Source organism: Barbatula barbatula (genome assembly GCF_947034865.1).
Source record: "Barbatula barbatula genome assembly, chromosome: 10".
NCBI lineage: Eukaryota > Metazoa > Chordata > Actinopteri > Cypriniformes > Nemacheilidae > Barbatula > Barbatula barbatula.
In genome coordinates this window covers 100,671-117,862 of record NC_136773.1, presented here as the reverse complement: position 1 = coordinate 117,862, position 17,192 = coordinate 100,671, and the positions used below count along the sequence as shown (strand labels likewise).

General features: G+C 42.3%; 1 protein-coding gene across 1 annotated transcript in view; it reads left to right on the top strand.

The window, feature by feature from the left end:
• Positions 1-4,520: 4,520 nt before the first annotated feature.
• The window catches only part of cttn (cortactin), a 14,660-nt gene continuing 1,988 nt past the window's right edge, over positions 4,521-17,192 (top strand). Inside the window, exons 1-12 of the mRNA XM_079465600.1 lie at positions 4,521-4,694; positions 7,986-8,069; positions 9,089-9,162; positions 9,281-9,410; positions 10,849-10,959; positions 11,035-11,089; positions 14,754-14,864; positions 14,951-15,061; positions 15,716-15,826; positions 15,959-16,014; positions 16,839-16,908; positions 16,985-17,133. Of these exons, the coding sequence (XP_079321726.1) occupies positions 7,986-8,069; positions 9,089-9,162; positions 9,281-9,410; positions 10,849-10,959; positions 11,035-11,089; positions 14,754-14,864; positions 14,951-15,061; positions 15,716-15,826; positions 15,959-16,014; positions 16,839-16,908; positions 16,985-17,133 (1,062 nt within the window). The 5' untranslated portion in view covers positions 4,521-4,694. The remainder of the gene's footprint in view (positions 4,695-7,985; positions 8,070-9,088; positions 9,163-9,280; positions 9,411-10,848; positions 10,960-11,034; positions 11,090-14,753; positions 14,865-14,950; positions 15,062-15,715; positions 15,827-15,958; positions 16,015-16,838; positions 16,909-16,984; positions 17,134-17,192) is intronic.

Sequence of the window (17,192 nt, the reverse complement as noted above, 5' to 3'; positions counted from 1 at the left end):
AAGGCCTCAGCTTGTTAGGTTAGGCCCCATCTGCTCCACCACCACCACCCTCAACACTGGTGTACCACAGGGCTGCGTACTGATCCCCTTTCTCTACTCCCTTTTCACACTCGACTGCAGGCCTGTGAACGGATCTAACTCCTTCATCAAGTTTGCAGACGATACAACAGTGATTGGTCTCATCAGCAACAACGATGAGACTGCATACAGGGAGGAGGTCCGGCACCTGGCCACATGGTGCTCAGACAACAACCTGCTCCTTAACACCTCCAAGACAAAGGAGATCATCGTGGAATTCAGGAAGGCGAAAGGAGGCACACACCTTTGAGACTAAGCGAGTATCTAGCAAACATGAGCATCTCTTTTATCATAAACCCTAGTGACGCGTCTTCAGCCAGCACGTATTCTGCCATGATGCGCAATGCACATATGTTCACCTGAGGCACAGAACACATATTTTGACATGACTAGCCACTTACATGACGTGCTAAACACATATTTTGAATTCTTGCTTCTCCTTAAGAGAAGGCACCGATCGCCACTGCTTGGTACATTCCCCACCATCTTGTGGAACATAATGGCAAGCACTGTGTGGTCTTTAACAGTTTTTTTCAATAACAAGGTGAGAATCTGAATGCCTACCTGATGCCAGAACCAGTACTTGGCCCTAAATTTGATTGGTGTTTTGCTTCTGTTTCGAGAACATCAAGTTGGAACTGATCGAGGAAGGTACGTGAGAGTGACCACAAGACGCCGTTTGTTTGCAGAGCATTGGGATGTAGCGGGTACATAAATCTGCATTAGACAGTGAAGGTAAGGGGTGCAGAACCTTTGGTGGTCTTGTAGGCCAAGTGCAGAGTCTTGAATTTGATGCGAGCGACTATAGGGAGCCAATGTGCAACTAAATGAACTGAAGCTCCCCAGCTAACACAGCTACGTTATGATGACGTACCAAACAACGGTCCAGTGACGACGCAAAATTAGACGTTGCTGGGACATGGTGATTAACTCCTGAAGACATACCTGGGTACTTTATCAACAGTTCGTAGCTGAATCCAACCAGAAAAATATTGTTTGGTTAATTCAGTGCAGGAGGAATTATTATAAAAGCAAAAAATGCGGCATGGGAGATGGTCACCAATGAGGGTAATTCTGTCAGGTCTGAGGAGAGAACTGTCCATAAAAAAATGGTTTGATATTAAAGTATTGGCTAAAAAACTATGGAGAAATGTGCGCAACTGGGGGAGGACAGACAACAATGGACCTTTCCCTCTTGAAAAACCACATAGCCAGCATCATCGGCGACACAGCTGTGTCTGGGATTATTAAGAGTCGTTTGACCTGAAGCGAGTTCCCACTTCAGCAACCCATAAGCCTGATAATCAGCTAGATCTTATCTACACACGCTACTGCTCCACTTTTCACTCTCAGGTGCAACCTACGAACACTCTCTCCCTCCCGCTTATCCTCTGCGGTCTCCACAAGGCACCCTCCCTCTGAACAGCTCTATCACTCTCTGGATACTAACAACGCCACCGACACACTTTGCTCAACACTAACCTCCTGCTTAGACAGCTTATGCCCTCTCACATCTAGGCCATCCCATGCGTCTCAACAGACTCAGTTTTCGCGTCTCACGTGTCCAGGATGGTGATCACAATTTCTCAGAAGAACACATACAAGAAGAAAAGAAGAAACAAAAAAACCCAGCCAAGGCAAAAATGTCATATCTCATTCAATAAGAGGATAATTCGCGGTGATTTGGTGCTCCATGCATCTACATCAGCTTTTATTCTCAATTCTCTGTCTCGTCTTCTTCTCACTTCGTCGTCAGCTCTTCAAAGTTATCACTTTCACTCAAAAACGTAATCTTTTGATTGCATTCAAGTTTCTTTTTCAATATGTCTCTGCCTGCGCAATCTCAGTGCGCTGCTACCATTGGCTCGTTGGAGTGTCAATCAATTCAGCACGATCAATGATTGGATGAAACACTTTCTCTTCTAAAACACTCGTTTTTCTCTCTTATTCTTTTCCCTTAATTTCCCCATCTTTTTACACATCCTTTAACACTTTTACACGTAGCCTAGATTATCTGGGTTACACTATCAGCTAGCTTCAATGTGTTAAAATGCCTTTTAAAGATAATATACAATATACGTTTTGAAACATCTATAATTTTAAGGGAAATATTCATCTTAAAAATACCAGTTTTTCTTCATGAACCGATATTGTTCTCCACCGGCTACGAGTAGGCCTCTGAAAAAAAAACGTTATTGCAACACACTTTAAGCAAATGTTAACCTAGCAAATATTGTATATCATCCACTTGATGAATGAACATGTTTTGTATGGGCAAGTTGCAGACATCCCAAGTCTCCCGGAAGTTCCGGGAGTCTCCCGCATATTGATAGCGGCTGCCTGATGCCCGCAAATGAGTTAAAATATCCCGGAATCTAGAGCGAGAGATCAAGAGCGCGCATGCGAGACAGAGACTCAACACATGTAGCGCGCGCGCACGGTAGAGAGGGAGCGCGAGACCTTGCGCGTGTGTGTGTTTGTGAGGTTCGTGTGTGCCTCGTGAAGCGCAGGTAATACCGAGAGCATCCTAATTGGCCCGTTTCGGTAAATCAACCAATCTATTGTCAGTGTGGGCGGGCTTTTATCTCTTCTCACTAGTCCCGACCTGAATACTGGGTTTAATGATTGTAAAGACATGTTGAGGTGAGTTCATCAAGTTTTATTTGATTTCATGCGCATATTATTCAGGTCGGATAACAACTAGATACGTGAAAACACCTTAGACATATTTAAAATGGCAATGGAATGTAAATAAAAGCAGTTTACATGAGAGAGAGAGAGAGAGAGAGAGAGAGAGAGAGAGAGAGAGGGAGAGAGAGAGAGACAGAGAGAGAGAGAGAGAGAGAGAGAGAGAGAGACAGAGAGACAGAGAGAGAGAGAGAGAGAGAGAGAGAGAGAGAGAGAGAGAGAGAGAGAGAGACAGAGAGAGAGAGAGAGAGAGAGAGAGAGAGAGAGAGACAGAGAGACAGAGAGAAAGAGAGAGAGAGAGAGAGAGAGAGAGAGAGAGGGGGGACACCTCCCTGAAATTACTTTTTGCAGAATGATTTAATTACATTTTATTTAAATAGCACATTTTACAATGTTGCATTGTTTCAAAGCAGCTTTACAGGAAGAAAGACATTAAAATGACAAGAAAGAGAGCATATAAACATTTGGTTCATGATACTAGGAGGATTGAAGACACAGACAGTTGTTGGTTAGTCAAATAAACGCAGAACAGGTATGTTTTGAGCTGTTTTTTGAAAGTTTAGTAAGATGCTGGCAGCTCATTCCACCACAGAAGAACCCAATGACTAGATGGTTTTTGCAAGCAATTTGGTGCCTCGTGATGGAACAACCAGACGTCGCTCATTTTCAGACCGAACATGACTGGAGGGGATGTAGACCTGGAGCATTGAGTTGAGGTAAAGGGGCGAATTTGCCGTTATTGTTCTGAAGTACCGAATTTCGACTCCCCGTAAGATTTTGACTTCCCTACTTCTGATTGGTTCAGTCACTTAGGATGGTGCTTTGTGATTGGTCCTTTTGTGATAAAGCCCGCCTCCACAGCTAACCCTAACCTTCGTAGGGGAAAACATGGGAGTCAGATTTTGATACACCAGCGGCAACTGTCAGCACATGAAGTGAATTCAGGAGGGATGTTACATGGTTTATTTTAGGCTGATTGAAAACATGCAGCGGCATTCTGGATCATTTGCATGTGCTTGACTGCTTTCCGTTGAATTGTCCTACCTTCAAAAATGTATTTAATCTAAACCACATTGACAAAATAAACCGATAGGATGATTTTACAGTGCAAAATACCCTGTCAGATAGTCCTACCATAAAACTAAACACGATCAGATGATCCTATCAAATAAACAGGTGGGATTAATTAACCCCCATCACATTGTCCTACCAGTAACAAATAGCCTACATATGTAGAACGATTTAAATACCCTCAGATCAGATTGTCATAGCAGTATAAAATGAACAGGTAGGGTGATTTAACAGGGCAAATAAATGACGTAATATTGATGTGCGCATCCCTGGTAGGATGACATTTCAGGACACCGGCCAGTAGTGCACAGTAGACACACTTCCACATAATTCACGTACAATGGGTATTCATATGTATGTATTTTTCTAATTCTGTGGTGTAAAGTAGTTGATTTCTACTGTATTAACACCTAAATAAAGATGAAATACTTCCTTCTAACGCCTTTGTGGGAGTCATTCGTTTTTATATGGTTTGAAAGAATCACGACATGGCTCTCGTGGACGTGTTTAATAGATGACTTTATGACATCATGGGGGGATTCCTGACAGACATGAATTCTGTCACTTACGCGAGATATCCAACAGACCCGCTTTATTCAGCGAGTCTAGATTATAAACGAGTGCATATTCATTTTCATCACTATAAATAAATGGGATAAGAAACAATAATGATGACGAAATATCCGGCAGTCCCCCCTCTTCCCAGCGCAGGTGGTGCAGTCCCTTGGAGCCGGAAGTCTGCGGCAGGGAAGAGCAGGAAATCTGTCTTGTAAAAATCATCATCATCATCATCATCAAGACTTTTCTCTCTTAACGTGTCATTTACTGACGGATCAGGAGAAATCTCACAATAAACCGTAAGTACAACATGACTTCACGTTACCTGCTTGATTTCCTTACAGACCCGAGACGAGACGATAAAAGCCTTAACTCGAGCTCTTCTCTCTGTGGGTTTTACTCGCATCACTTAAAATACAAACATCGCTGCACTTCATAAAACATTTAAACTCGCTGTCGTCATGGAAATGATTTCAGATAATGCAGAAGTTGTTATTTATGGGACAGACAGACTGCACCCATCCTGTAAACACACAATGAATATGTCTCCGTGTCCTTGGAAACATCTATGAGTCCACATTCATCTCGTGTGCAAGTCCCGAACATAAACGTGGATAGTTTCCGTGGACCCTGACCTGTGCATGTTTGTGTAAAATAACCATAGTTTATAACAGTAAAAGTGAAGTAACGATGATTTTACTTCTATGGTTTACCACAATCACAGTTTCATTTGTAGTAAAGGGTAGTGTACAAATATTGCTGGAATATAAACATGTAATGTTCATGAACTTATTTATCTCTGTATAGAAATGCACATTGAACATCCCCCTTCAGTCTCTTTCATTTAGAAAGCGTCATCTTTTTGATTTCAGTTTATATATATATCGAGCCAATCTATGGTTTAGAAAACAAAAGTTTCCTCTGAAAACCGTGTTGGTCATTGAGCTGAAGTCAGCATGAGAAGTTGTATGGTCCCCGACTAGATTAATTTACGCCATTAGTCGACTATTCGCATGTTTATGATATTCATTTAAAGATGTCAATATACATGGGGAATGGGGACATCAGATGATGGTTTAAGCTTAATGGATGAGAAAGATGTTTATTGTTCTATATTACAGAGATATTCAAAACATTATAATGAGCCTTTAAAATATTAATTAAGTACCAAGTTGCTTTTTAAATTGTAATACTATTTGTCTATATTACTGCCTACTGTGATCAAATAAATGCAGGCTTGAATGATGATTATAAGGAATTAAATCAGTATAAAATCTGTATTATATTGGATGCATGTCAGTTTATGATCAAACAAAATGTTTATTTCGGTGTTCATAAAACGCAAATATGAATTTGCTATGATAGTTTTGCAGAGATGCCACTGCAAATTGACTTGCCTCCATTAATAAAAGCTTCACTTTTTCAAAAGCCGACAGCTCTAGCCCACTCTGCTGTGCCAGCGCTCTGCTCTCTGTTTTATCCACACAAACCAATGCTTATGAGGCCGCAAGTGCCCGTTTATTTCAGAAGAAAACTGATTTTAGCGCTTGTCATTGACAACTAGGCCTACAGTATACTTGCACAACGTCACTAGGATGCGCTGTTTGCTTTAATGTATAAAACGTATACATATACTTTTTACACAGTTAACATAATATATAAATTAGGGGTTGTGCTATTATCGCTGTGAGGTGCGACCTGTTTTAATGACTGTACAGAACACGCTAATAACTGAATAATGTATGTGTGTGAGCTACAGTGATCTGGAACGCCCATTCAAACAACCTGATTTTCCAACTCGCGACACCACCATTTTTCTATGTAAACACGAGTTAAGGTACGCTCAGAATGGGGGGGATCCGAAAAAGCGGAACGAGTACCCGACGAACCAAGCTTTCATATCAACGACGAAACGAATGTTAGCTCGCTTCTTTTTGACACCCAAATGGTAGCTGGTGCTGATGATGGCGCTCATCCGTAAATAGAAGAAGTTTTGAATCATCAGGACTCTTCCTAGAGCTGGTCCCCCCGGCCAAACTGAGCGATCGGGGGGAAGGTCCTTAGTCAGGGAGGTGACCAAGAACCTGATGATTTAGTTGTGTGATGATTTACGACACTGCACGATCTCTTCCACACTTGCGCAGCTTTGTTTTACTTTGTTTATATGTTATTTTACTGTTAAATTAAATACAATACTCAATTTACTTCGCTGCTGTCCACCTCGTATCATTTCACTATGCGTTCTGTCAAGTCAGTTTGAAATACTGTAATGTTTCTCCTGACTTTGTAGTTCTTTCTTCATGTAAATGAATATAGTCTAGTTAGACATACGTGTTATGTTCCTTATTGGCTTCTGTAAACGCCATTGAAGGGATTATAGATTAAATGGATAGCTATATTAGCCATTAGCCTATATAGACCCATACTAATAAATTACTACATTTAAAGTTAACTAGTATTATCAGATTTTAATAAAAAAAAAACGTCTTTGACAATACTACTGATCTCAGATCGAAACACGGTAAGGTAAATAGACATGATACAGCAATGAATCGCAAAATGGAGTCGAAACTGAAGATTTGCAGTCGATCAAAAAATTTTATTCCACATGTAACCAAAATCATCTATGTTCATGTAACAACTCTATTATTTTGGATTGGCAACCACATAAACACATCGTAATCATGGTAACGTAAGCGACATTTAAAAACAAAAACAGACTCGCCATGAACGGTTAAACTGTGTAACGTTAGCCTACAAAACAAAAAATGTGTCGCCTGTTGTGCTGCCTGGCCGTCAAATGTTTCATCGCCTGCGTCACGGTACCAATAGTGTAGGAAAACCATGACGTTTTCTAATACGTAATTACGTGCATGCATGCTCAGAACGGATCGTGTACTGACACCGTACATGGCATTCCTAATCGACGGAGACACAGATGTTGTAAATTTATATTTCAGTTCAGTGAAGCATACTTTTTCAGTAAGTTACCTTTCTTTGGTAAAAAACTTTATTTTTACCAGATTGTTAGCTAATCATTAACAAGTCAATATCGCCTTATGGACAGCGATTTCAAAAAAAGTGCACTTGTAAAACTGCTTGTTAAAATGGGATCCGGTCGAAAATGTAGGCGCACCAGTGCAAAAAGTTAGTCTAGAGCCCTGACTCCTAAGATTTATATTTCAAGTACAATTGTAGACCTTTAAGACTATTTGAACACCTTTACATTTTTTACACCTTTTCACCTTTTGTATTTCTATACAAAAATGAACCCATTTAAAACAATTTCACAGAATTCTGCAGATTCTATTTTTATTTTGGGTCTGTCATTTTAGACAAATCATTCTCATTCACTGATTCACTCTAATCGTTCCCTCTTTGTGCATGGACATCATAGTACACAATCACAACTGTCTTCAATTTGGAGTTCTTACCGCCTTTTGAAGAGGAACAAAAGCACAAGCAAAAAGTCTTTGAGTGCAAGTTGTGAAGGCAAGACATGTCATTTAAGGGTTTGTTTATAGGTATCTGCTCACTCAACAAGTGCCTGTAAAACTGTATGTTGAGATCTGTGTGTTTTTTGTTTTCAGATGTGGAAGGCAGCCGCTGGTCAGTCTGTTTCTGTTCTACAAGACAATGAAGGAGACGACTGGGAGACCGACCCTGACTTTGAGGTGACGACAACAACCTCGCATCTGTAGAGAAATGAGATTGAGAAGAGATGGAGAATAACAGTTTATTGGTTTGATGTGGAGGTCAGCTGTGTCCTAATGGTTAGAGCGTTGGGCTTGTGATCAGAAGGTTCTAATCTCAGTGCCAGCAGGTCATGACTGAAGTGCCCTCGAGCAAGACACCTTACCCCTGATTGCTCTGCAGTAATGTGACACTGTATAAAAAAACTTGTAAGTCGCTTTGGATAAAAGCGTCTGCCAAATGAATAAATGTAAATGTATATAGAATAATGACAGGAATGAGATTACTTTCTGTGACCATTTTAACTGGCCACACCACAAAAATGAAATAAATGAATGACACGATCTATTTATTTTAATCATTAGCGTTAATGTCGAGCCCTGGAAGGGGAGAGAAATCTGATCATCTTGATTTCTCACATGCTTGCAGAGAAAGGCTTATCAAACAAAGTTGTCATGTTTTTACGTTTCTGAGTCGATAGATGCACTGGGAACCACGATTATATCGCTTAAACACAGAAAAGGTCAGATTTTTATCCGATGACCCCTTTATCGTGATTAAAAGCAGATCTTCCACGAGCCACATTAGGAGGGTAGTCTGGGAACATGGAGATCGGGATCCATTAAATCACAGGGACCTGCCTCCCTGACTCATCACAGTCTTGATACTAATGCAATTTCAAAAACCTGCAAATATCCCAACACAATCTACCACAAACCGCGCTAAATACCGTAAGGTTAAAGACATGCTTTTTGGAAATAAAGTTTTAATAGTTTTAGTAAACTGACAAGTCCAAATGTAAGTTAATCATCTTTCATTTAAATACTCTCCTACTGTAATGGTGGATGGTCTGTAAAACACAACACATGAATTGCATTTCTAAGACATCTGCTTGCAGGAAAAAGTGCCTTCTTAATGAGCACATCTGTATGATATTACCGCTGGCTAAAACATATGAGACATTGATGAACTTAATGCTCATTTCTTCCTCACCTTTCAGAATGATGTGTCCGAGAAGGAGCAGCGATGGGGTGCCAAGACTGTTGTTGGCTCCGGTCATCAGGGGCACATCAAGTTAGTGAACCAACTTTTTTATTTCTCTCTTCAGTTTGCTACTTTGGATTTATGGATGATGCATTTTATAGAAAGACAGACACTGAATATTCATCGTTGTGTTTGTGTAATTTCTCAGCATTCATAGTTTACGTGAGAGAGTGGCATCAGAACACAGTGACATAAAGCAGAAGGAGTTGGACACCATGCCCAAAGCATCTCATGGTTATGGTGGAAAATTTGGATTGCAGCAGGATCGCATGGATAAGGTAAGGTTAGAGAGAGTACACACTGAGCCGACTCGATGAACTACTGCAGAAGAAAACAGATCGGCTGATGTTGACTGCGTCTGGATCCAAATTTGCCCTGACACACCAAAGCGATGGTCGAAACCCCAGGGCCAAGTAGCACATACATCCTGCATGAGAGGAACTACTTTCTGTATCACCAGGTGGCAGTAGTTGGTAAGGAAACGGGTCAGAACAGAAACCAGAAGAGTTGGTTTCAGCTGGGTCGCAAAAAAAAGTGCTGTTTGCTTACCAGATTCGCACAAATCTGGCTCACCACAGAAGTATTTATGATATATATGGTCTGTTCCACATCCTAAAGGATCTTAGTCCAATCATACAGAGTCAAAATACAAACTACCGCGATTGTATCTCTGTAGGGGAATGTAATGATTACACAATTGTTCTGGGAAACAGGTAGAAAGCTAAAGTTGATTACAACACCAACTCAATCCAGACTGCCTTTAATTAGCTATAAAAGTTCATGTCGTATTGGTATGACACATGCAGCCAATCAAAATGATCTGACTTCTAGACGAGCGCCGCCAAATTAACGGAGACTGGGACAGACTTTAGCCAACGCCGCGGAACACACCAGAAAAACTAAGCCAGACGACACTCAAAACCTGTCCTACGGCCGACAGTCGGCTTGCATTTTTGTCATATTTGACATTACATCTGTGTCACCTGCATTCAAGATATTTTCAGGATTCAATTGTCATCACAGGAAGACACATATGCTGTTTTGATGCCCAAAGTTTTAAAGAGTGATCAAATTATCGACTTTAATGGGGTGCTCTGAGTTTTTGGGCCCTAAAGTACACCTGGCGCAAGTGTTTCTGCTAGTTTCAGCCTGACGCAGATCTTATTTTCCCGTCCTGCACCATGTTGTTTAAATATGCATTGTTGGCACTTTTGCTGTTTTGAGGAACTGAAAACCGACTGCGCCATAGACCAACTCAAACCTAGTCTAAAGTAATGACGCAATTTTTGTTTAGTTATTTAAAGGGCGCGTTAGGAATATGCGCCTATAGGTTGGTGCAACCTATATAACACACAGAGGGACGCGCAGAAGCACACAAACATGACAAAATATGAAAAATAAATGGATTGCAATGTAAAAGATTATTAATGTGAACATAAAGATAAAGAATCCTTGTCCTGTGGATGGTCTGCTCGCTCACTTTAACCTTGTGCATGAGCAGATGCATTTTCTCTCTGGAGAAGCGTTCAGTTGCTCTCACAAATTCCTGATGTAAATAGACGCGCCAATGTTATCCTGCCGTTAAACTAGCAAAAGTGGACTCGGACCAGCCCTGAGTAAAGTTGTTCACCTGATTTAGTGTGAGATGGAATTGAATCACTCTGAACAGTTTATGTGGATGGAATGATACGTTTTGTTATGTGTTTATCCCTACAGTCAGCCGTGGGCCACGAGTATCAGAGCAAATTATCCAAACATTGCTCCCAGACCGACACATCCAAGGGTTTTGGTGGAAAATTTGGAGTGGAAGCTGATCGTGTGGACCAGGTACATCTTCAGTCCTTCAGTGCTTAAGTGTCAATTTTTTTTTCCCAATTCTGAAATCTCTTTCACTTTCTGCAGTCTGCTGTGGGCTTCGAATACGCTGGAAAAACAGAAAAACATGCATCGCAGAAAGGTGAACTTTCTTTACTGTAGAATGAGCTTCCTTTATTACCCAGCGTATGTTCTTCACAGTCAGTGTGTGCTCTAAGTTCACTCATGGCATTGACACTGATCAACACTCAGTAATGCTTTTTGGACACTCGTTCATGGATTAATTGTGTGTATTTGGTGTAATACGATGTGTTTAAGCGGTCTACGGTTTTCATTTACCATGCATTACTGTTGCTTCTCGCCTTCCTGAAACGCCTGTGATTGGCCGAATACCTTAAGCCTTTGGTGGAAATGTAATTCCCTTACCATATTCAGAACATCAGCCTTCAAAGCATATTGACAGCTGAAGATGTCAGCGGAACCGTGTGAGTTCAAATATGATCCAGAAATGCATTTGACCAAGTGCATTAATCAACTTTGCCAGCAGAGCATAACAGATCGGTGAGGTACATTTATTTAGCTAACTTCTTGAGCAGCCTTAGACGCTGTCTCTTGACACAACACCACAAAGTGAATAAAACTTATTATAACTAGGCATTCATTGTGTCCAGCAGGGACATAGTTACTGACTATAATGACTCGATCTTGATCTTATCGTGTAGCATCACGCTGCAGGGGAGAACAGCCAGTGTTATATCCACCGTTTATATAACATTCATCACCCAAATGCAGCGAACAAACGCCACAGCTGAACATAGTGCTCTCTCTGTCTCTCTCTCTCCTGCACACAAGTGAAAGCGACTTGTGCCCATGCTGGATGCTGCACTTTTCTGCTGCTGCGCTCCATCATCTGCTCTCTTTGGCTCCTGCACTCTTCTGCTGCTGAGCTACATCACCTGCACTCTTTGGCTGCTGCACTCTTCTGCTGTTATTGGCTCCTGCACTCTTCTGCTGCTGCACTCCATCACCTGCACTCTTTGGCTGCTGCGCTCCATCACTTGCTCTCTTTGGCTCCTGCACTCTTCTGCTGCTGCGCTCCATCACCTGCTCTCTTTGGCTGCTGCACTCTTCTGCTGCTGCGCTACATCACCTGCTCTCTTTGGCTGCTGCACTCTTCTGCTGCTGCGCTACATCACCTGCTCTCTTTGGCTGCTGCACTCTTCTGCTGCTGCGCTACATCACCTGCTCTCTTTGGCTGCTGCGCTCCATCCCTTGCTCTCTTTGGCTCCTGCACTCTTCTGCTGCTGCGCTCCATCACCTGCTCTCTTTGGCTGCTGCACTCTTCTGCTGCTGCGCTACATCACCTGCTCTCTTTGGCTGCTGCACTCTTCTGCTGCTGCGCTACATCACCTGCTCTCTTTGGCTGCTGCGCTCCATCACCTGCTCTCTTTGGCTGCTGCACTCTTCTGCTGCTGCGCTACATCACCTGCTCTCTTTGGCTGCTGCGCTCCATTCCTTGCTCTCTTTGGCTCCTGCACTCTTCTGCTGCTGCGCTCCATCACCTGCTCTCTTTGGCTGCTGCACTCTTCTGCTGCTGCGCTACATCACCTGCTCTCTTTGGCTGCTGCACTCTTCTGCTGCTGCGCTACATCACCTGCTCTCTTTGGCTGCTGCACTCTTCTGCTGCTGCGCTACATCACCTGCTCTCTTTGGCTGCTGCGCTCCATCACCTGCTCTCTTTGGCTGCTGCACTCTTCTGCTGCTGCGCTCCATCATCTGCTCTCTTTGGCTGCTGCACTCTTCTGCTGCTGCGCTCCATCACCTGCTCTCTTTGGCTGCTGCACTCTTCTGCTGCTGCGCTACATCACCTGCTCTCTTTGGCTCCTGCACTCTGCTGCTGCTGCGCTCCATCACCTGCTCTCTTTGGCTGCTGCACTCTTCTGCTGCTGCGCTCCATCACCTGCTCTCTTTGGCTGCTGCACTCTTCTGCTGCTGCGCTACATCACCTGCTCTCTTTGGCTCCTGCACTCTTCTGCTGCTGCGCTCCATCATCTGCTCTCTTTGGCTGCTGCACTCTTCTGCTGCTGCGCTACATCACCTGCTCTCTTTGGCTCCTGCACTCTTCTGCTGCTGCGCTCCATCACCTGCTCTCTTTGGCTGCTGCACTCTTCTGCTGCTGCGCTCCATCACCTGTTCTCTTTGGCTGCTGCACTCTTCTGCTGCTGCGCTACATCACCTGCTCTCTTTGGCTCCTGCACTCTTCTGCTGCTGCGCTCCATCACCTGCTCTCTTTGGCTGCTGCACTCTTCTGCTGCTGCGCTCCATCACCTGCTCTCTTTGGCTCCTGCACTCTTCTGCACTCTTCTGCTGCTGAGCTCCATCACTTGCTCTCTTTGGCTCCTGCACTCTTCTCTCTCTATCTATCTCTCTATCTCTCTCTCTATCTCTCTCTCTATCTATCTCTCTATCTACAATATGTACACATCAATACAAACATAAAAGTGCGAAGTATTGACAAAAGTTCTTAGTGAAAGTGACAGAATCCTGTCATAAGTGTCAGTTTGTGTGTGTTGTGTCAGTGTTGTGTCAGTTTTGTGTTGTGTCAGTGTTGTGTCTGTGTTGTGTGTGCTGTGTCTGTGTTGTGTGTGTTGTGCTGGTTGTTGCTCTTCTGTCGTGACAGGACTTGACGTATCTGGCCGTCAGGTTTGAGCTGATGGGCTTTTCTCCCAGTATGTATGAGATCTTGTCCTGTTGTTGAAACTGCTTGAAGTCTTTGTGGAAGTTTGTGAACTGGGGGAAGAATGTTTCTCTGATGTCCGTATAGTTTGGACACGAGGTTAAGAAGTGCAGCTCTGTTTCCACTTGTCTCTGTGTGCAGTGTGGACACAGTCGCTCTTCTCTTGGAGTCCATGTCTGTCTGTGTCGGCCCGTCTCCACAGTGAGCTTGTGTTCACTGAGTCTGTACATGGTCAACACTTTTCTTAGTTTAGGGTCTGATACGCTTTTGAGGTATTCTGCCGCTTTATATTCTCTGTTTAATGACCGATAGCATTCAAGTTTACTTTGCTGAGCTGTTGCTTCTGTCCAGTGTTTGAGATATTTTTCTTTTTGTGTTTTTATCATTTGGTTAATTCTGGCTGGAGTTTGGGGTTCAGTTGGACACGTTTGGGGTTTTAGAGTTAGTTCTGAGATCAGTTGGATGAGACAACTTTTCTCTGGGTTCAGCTCCTGATGACGTAAGGCTTTGTGATGGAGTGATTCTGTATCGCTGTTCTTAAGGTGGTTATAGAATTTAATCGCTCTTTTTTGTATTTTAATTATTAGAGGATATAGTCCTAATTCTGCTCTGCAGGCGTTGTTTGGGGTTTTGCGTTGTACCCGTAGAATGTTTTTACACATTTCTGTTTGCAGGGTCTCAGTTGGGTGTTTGTCCCATTTGGTGAACTCTTGGTTGGTGAGGGGACCCCAAACCTCACATCCATAAAGTGCTATTGGTTCTATAACGGATTGGATTATTTTAAGCCAAATTCCAGCTGGGATGTGGATTTTTATATTCCTTTTGATAGCGTAAAAAGCTCTTTGTGCCTTGTCTCTCAGGTCGTTCACAGCCTTGTTTAAGTTTCCGGTGTTACTGATGTTTATACCGAGATATGTGTAGTTCTGGGTTTGCTCTAAAGGCACGTTGTTGAGTTTAAAGTTGTGATGTTGGTTTTGTCTCTCTCTCGCTCTCTCTCTCTCTCTCTCTCTCTCTCTCTCTCTCTCTCCCCCTCTCCCTCTCCTGTGCTTTTTGTGCATTCCTGTTCCAGACTACTCCACCGGCTTCGGGGGCCGCTACGGTGTGCAGGCAGATCGCGTAGATCAGAGTGCGGTCGGCTTTGATTACCAGGGCAAAACTGAAAAGCATGAGTCCCAGAAAGGTTCGTTTCAGCTTCACATCTGGAAAGCTCCTCATTACTTCATGATTGCTGTAATGAAATCATAATTACTTCTCTTATTTCTTTAGACTATGCCAAAGGCTTTGGTGGCAAGTTTGGAGTGGAAACTGACAAAGTGGACAAGAGTGCTGTTGGCTTTGAGTATCAAGCCAAGACTGAGAAACACGAGTCTCAGAAAGGTTTGTGTCACATGTCTTATTGACTGTTTTATCAGCTCTTTCTGTTCGTCCTAATGTGCTGTTTGTTTTTGTGTAAAAGTTTTGTTATTCTCACTGAATAATGAGTGTCTCTACATAATAACCCTTTCAACCCAAACCATGAAAACAACATGCCCACACTGAAACACCTGCTGTTCCTCAACTACTTCACCTACAAATACAATTGTGACACGTACCTTTAGAAGAATAAAGGTTGGCAAAAAGAAAATAACTTTCAGATGTTGAAGTATAGGAGAATGGATTTTATATCACTGCACCGGAATGATTCATGTGAATGGCGATGCATCGTCCACAACCCTATTGAACATTGTCTGTAATAATTATTTTTATGTCTGTCAACAGAAACATGAATATGAAAATGACATACAGTTGTGTATGCTAATTAGCATGTAATGTCATTTTGCACCAGTCTCTCGCAAAAGCCTGTGGGAAACACTCTGTTGTTGACTGTTTATTGACACAAGTAGAGTCCTTTAAAAGTTACCGAATTGTATTATTCAACTAAATTGCTTTTAAGTGCATGAAAGTTAACTTGAACATTTATTTTTCATACACAACTAATTGAATCCTTTTTTTTTACTGGCACACAATCACATCTTGTCTTTCTTGTGTCAGACTATGTGAAGGGTTTTGGAGGAAAGTTTGGTGTTCAGACGGACCGTCAAGACAAATCTGCAGTTGGGTGGGATCACCAGGAGAAACTGCAGCTACATGAATCTCAGAAAGGTAAAAAAGTATCTTCCAATACATGACATAAACATCATTGAATTATTTCATGTAATGCAGTGAGTAAGTGTGAACTGGGATTGTATTCTAATACAACTTGTCTTTCTCCGTCACTTCATTTGTCTCTGTTAGATTACTCCAAGGGATTTGGAGGGAAATACGGTGTGCAAAAGGACCGAATGGACAAGGTAGATTATTTCTTTAACTTCACTCAGTTCATTAGTACTGTAAAGCCGAGCTAAATACAGTAAAGCGAAGTATGCTGGAGCAGAGCGCAACACTGTAGAGTTGAGCTGTATAACTACTGTGGAGAGAAGTACAGTAGCATACAGTAGAATAGAGAAGACTTCAGTTTGATCTTATTTGTGGCCCAAATTCAATGCAAACACACATTACACTTAAACTTGTTTGAGTTTATATTAAGTTTTCAATAAATTGCCTACTCTCTGTTTCTCATTTTGGCATTTTGAATACAATTTGGCAATACAACCTGGTTACGATCCACCAGCAGAAAATGTGAATACTTATGCGTAATGTTTCCGGTCTTAAGATTTTGTTCAGAAGTGTGTAACGGAAAGTGAAGGGCAAAAACATGATGTAGCCTAGAAACCCTATTTTAGAAACCAGGGTCTCTGTGTAAGGACTGGATCTTTTACAACTTTATGCTCTTTCTCAAAACTACTTTATGCATTGATTTGTCAGTTGAACTTATAAGTAGTTATAAATGGCAAATTTCTGCAAGTATATTTTGCTCTAAATCTGTCATGTGAGAAATATGTTTAAAAAAAACATATCGGGATACGTATGGCACCGTGGCCTTGTATCGTATGGTGAAGTTGTTGGTGATACTCAGCCCTAGGCAAAAGCGTTCTTCTGATGCGTACAGTCAAATCCACGAGGAAGCAGTGAATGTAAAGGGTTGTGACAATCTTGTCATGACTATTCACATGTTGTTTTCTAGAGCAGTTGGCATATGGGGACAGTTGATGATGACATTTGTTTGTGTGATCAGAGCGCAGGCACATTTGAGGAGGTGGAGAAGCCAAACGTGTCGTATCAGAGGACTCGACCTGTTGAAGCAGGTCAGAATAATGTTCATGTTAACGTGTTGACTGAAGATTTCAAACGCATCAGTGATTGGCTGTGTGCTTCATTTAGCTGGCAGTGGTACCAGCAGCATTAAAGCACGCTTCGAGAACATCGCTAAACAGAAAGAAGAGGAGGATAAGAAGAGAGCTGAAGAAGAGCGTGCTAGACGACAAGCCAAAGAGAAACATGAGCAGGAGGAGGCACGTGACAAACTGAAGGTACTGCACATCAACAACACTCTTGCTGTCTGCTTCGGATCAAAGACACACACACAGAC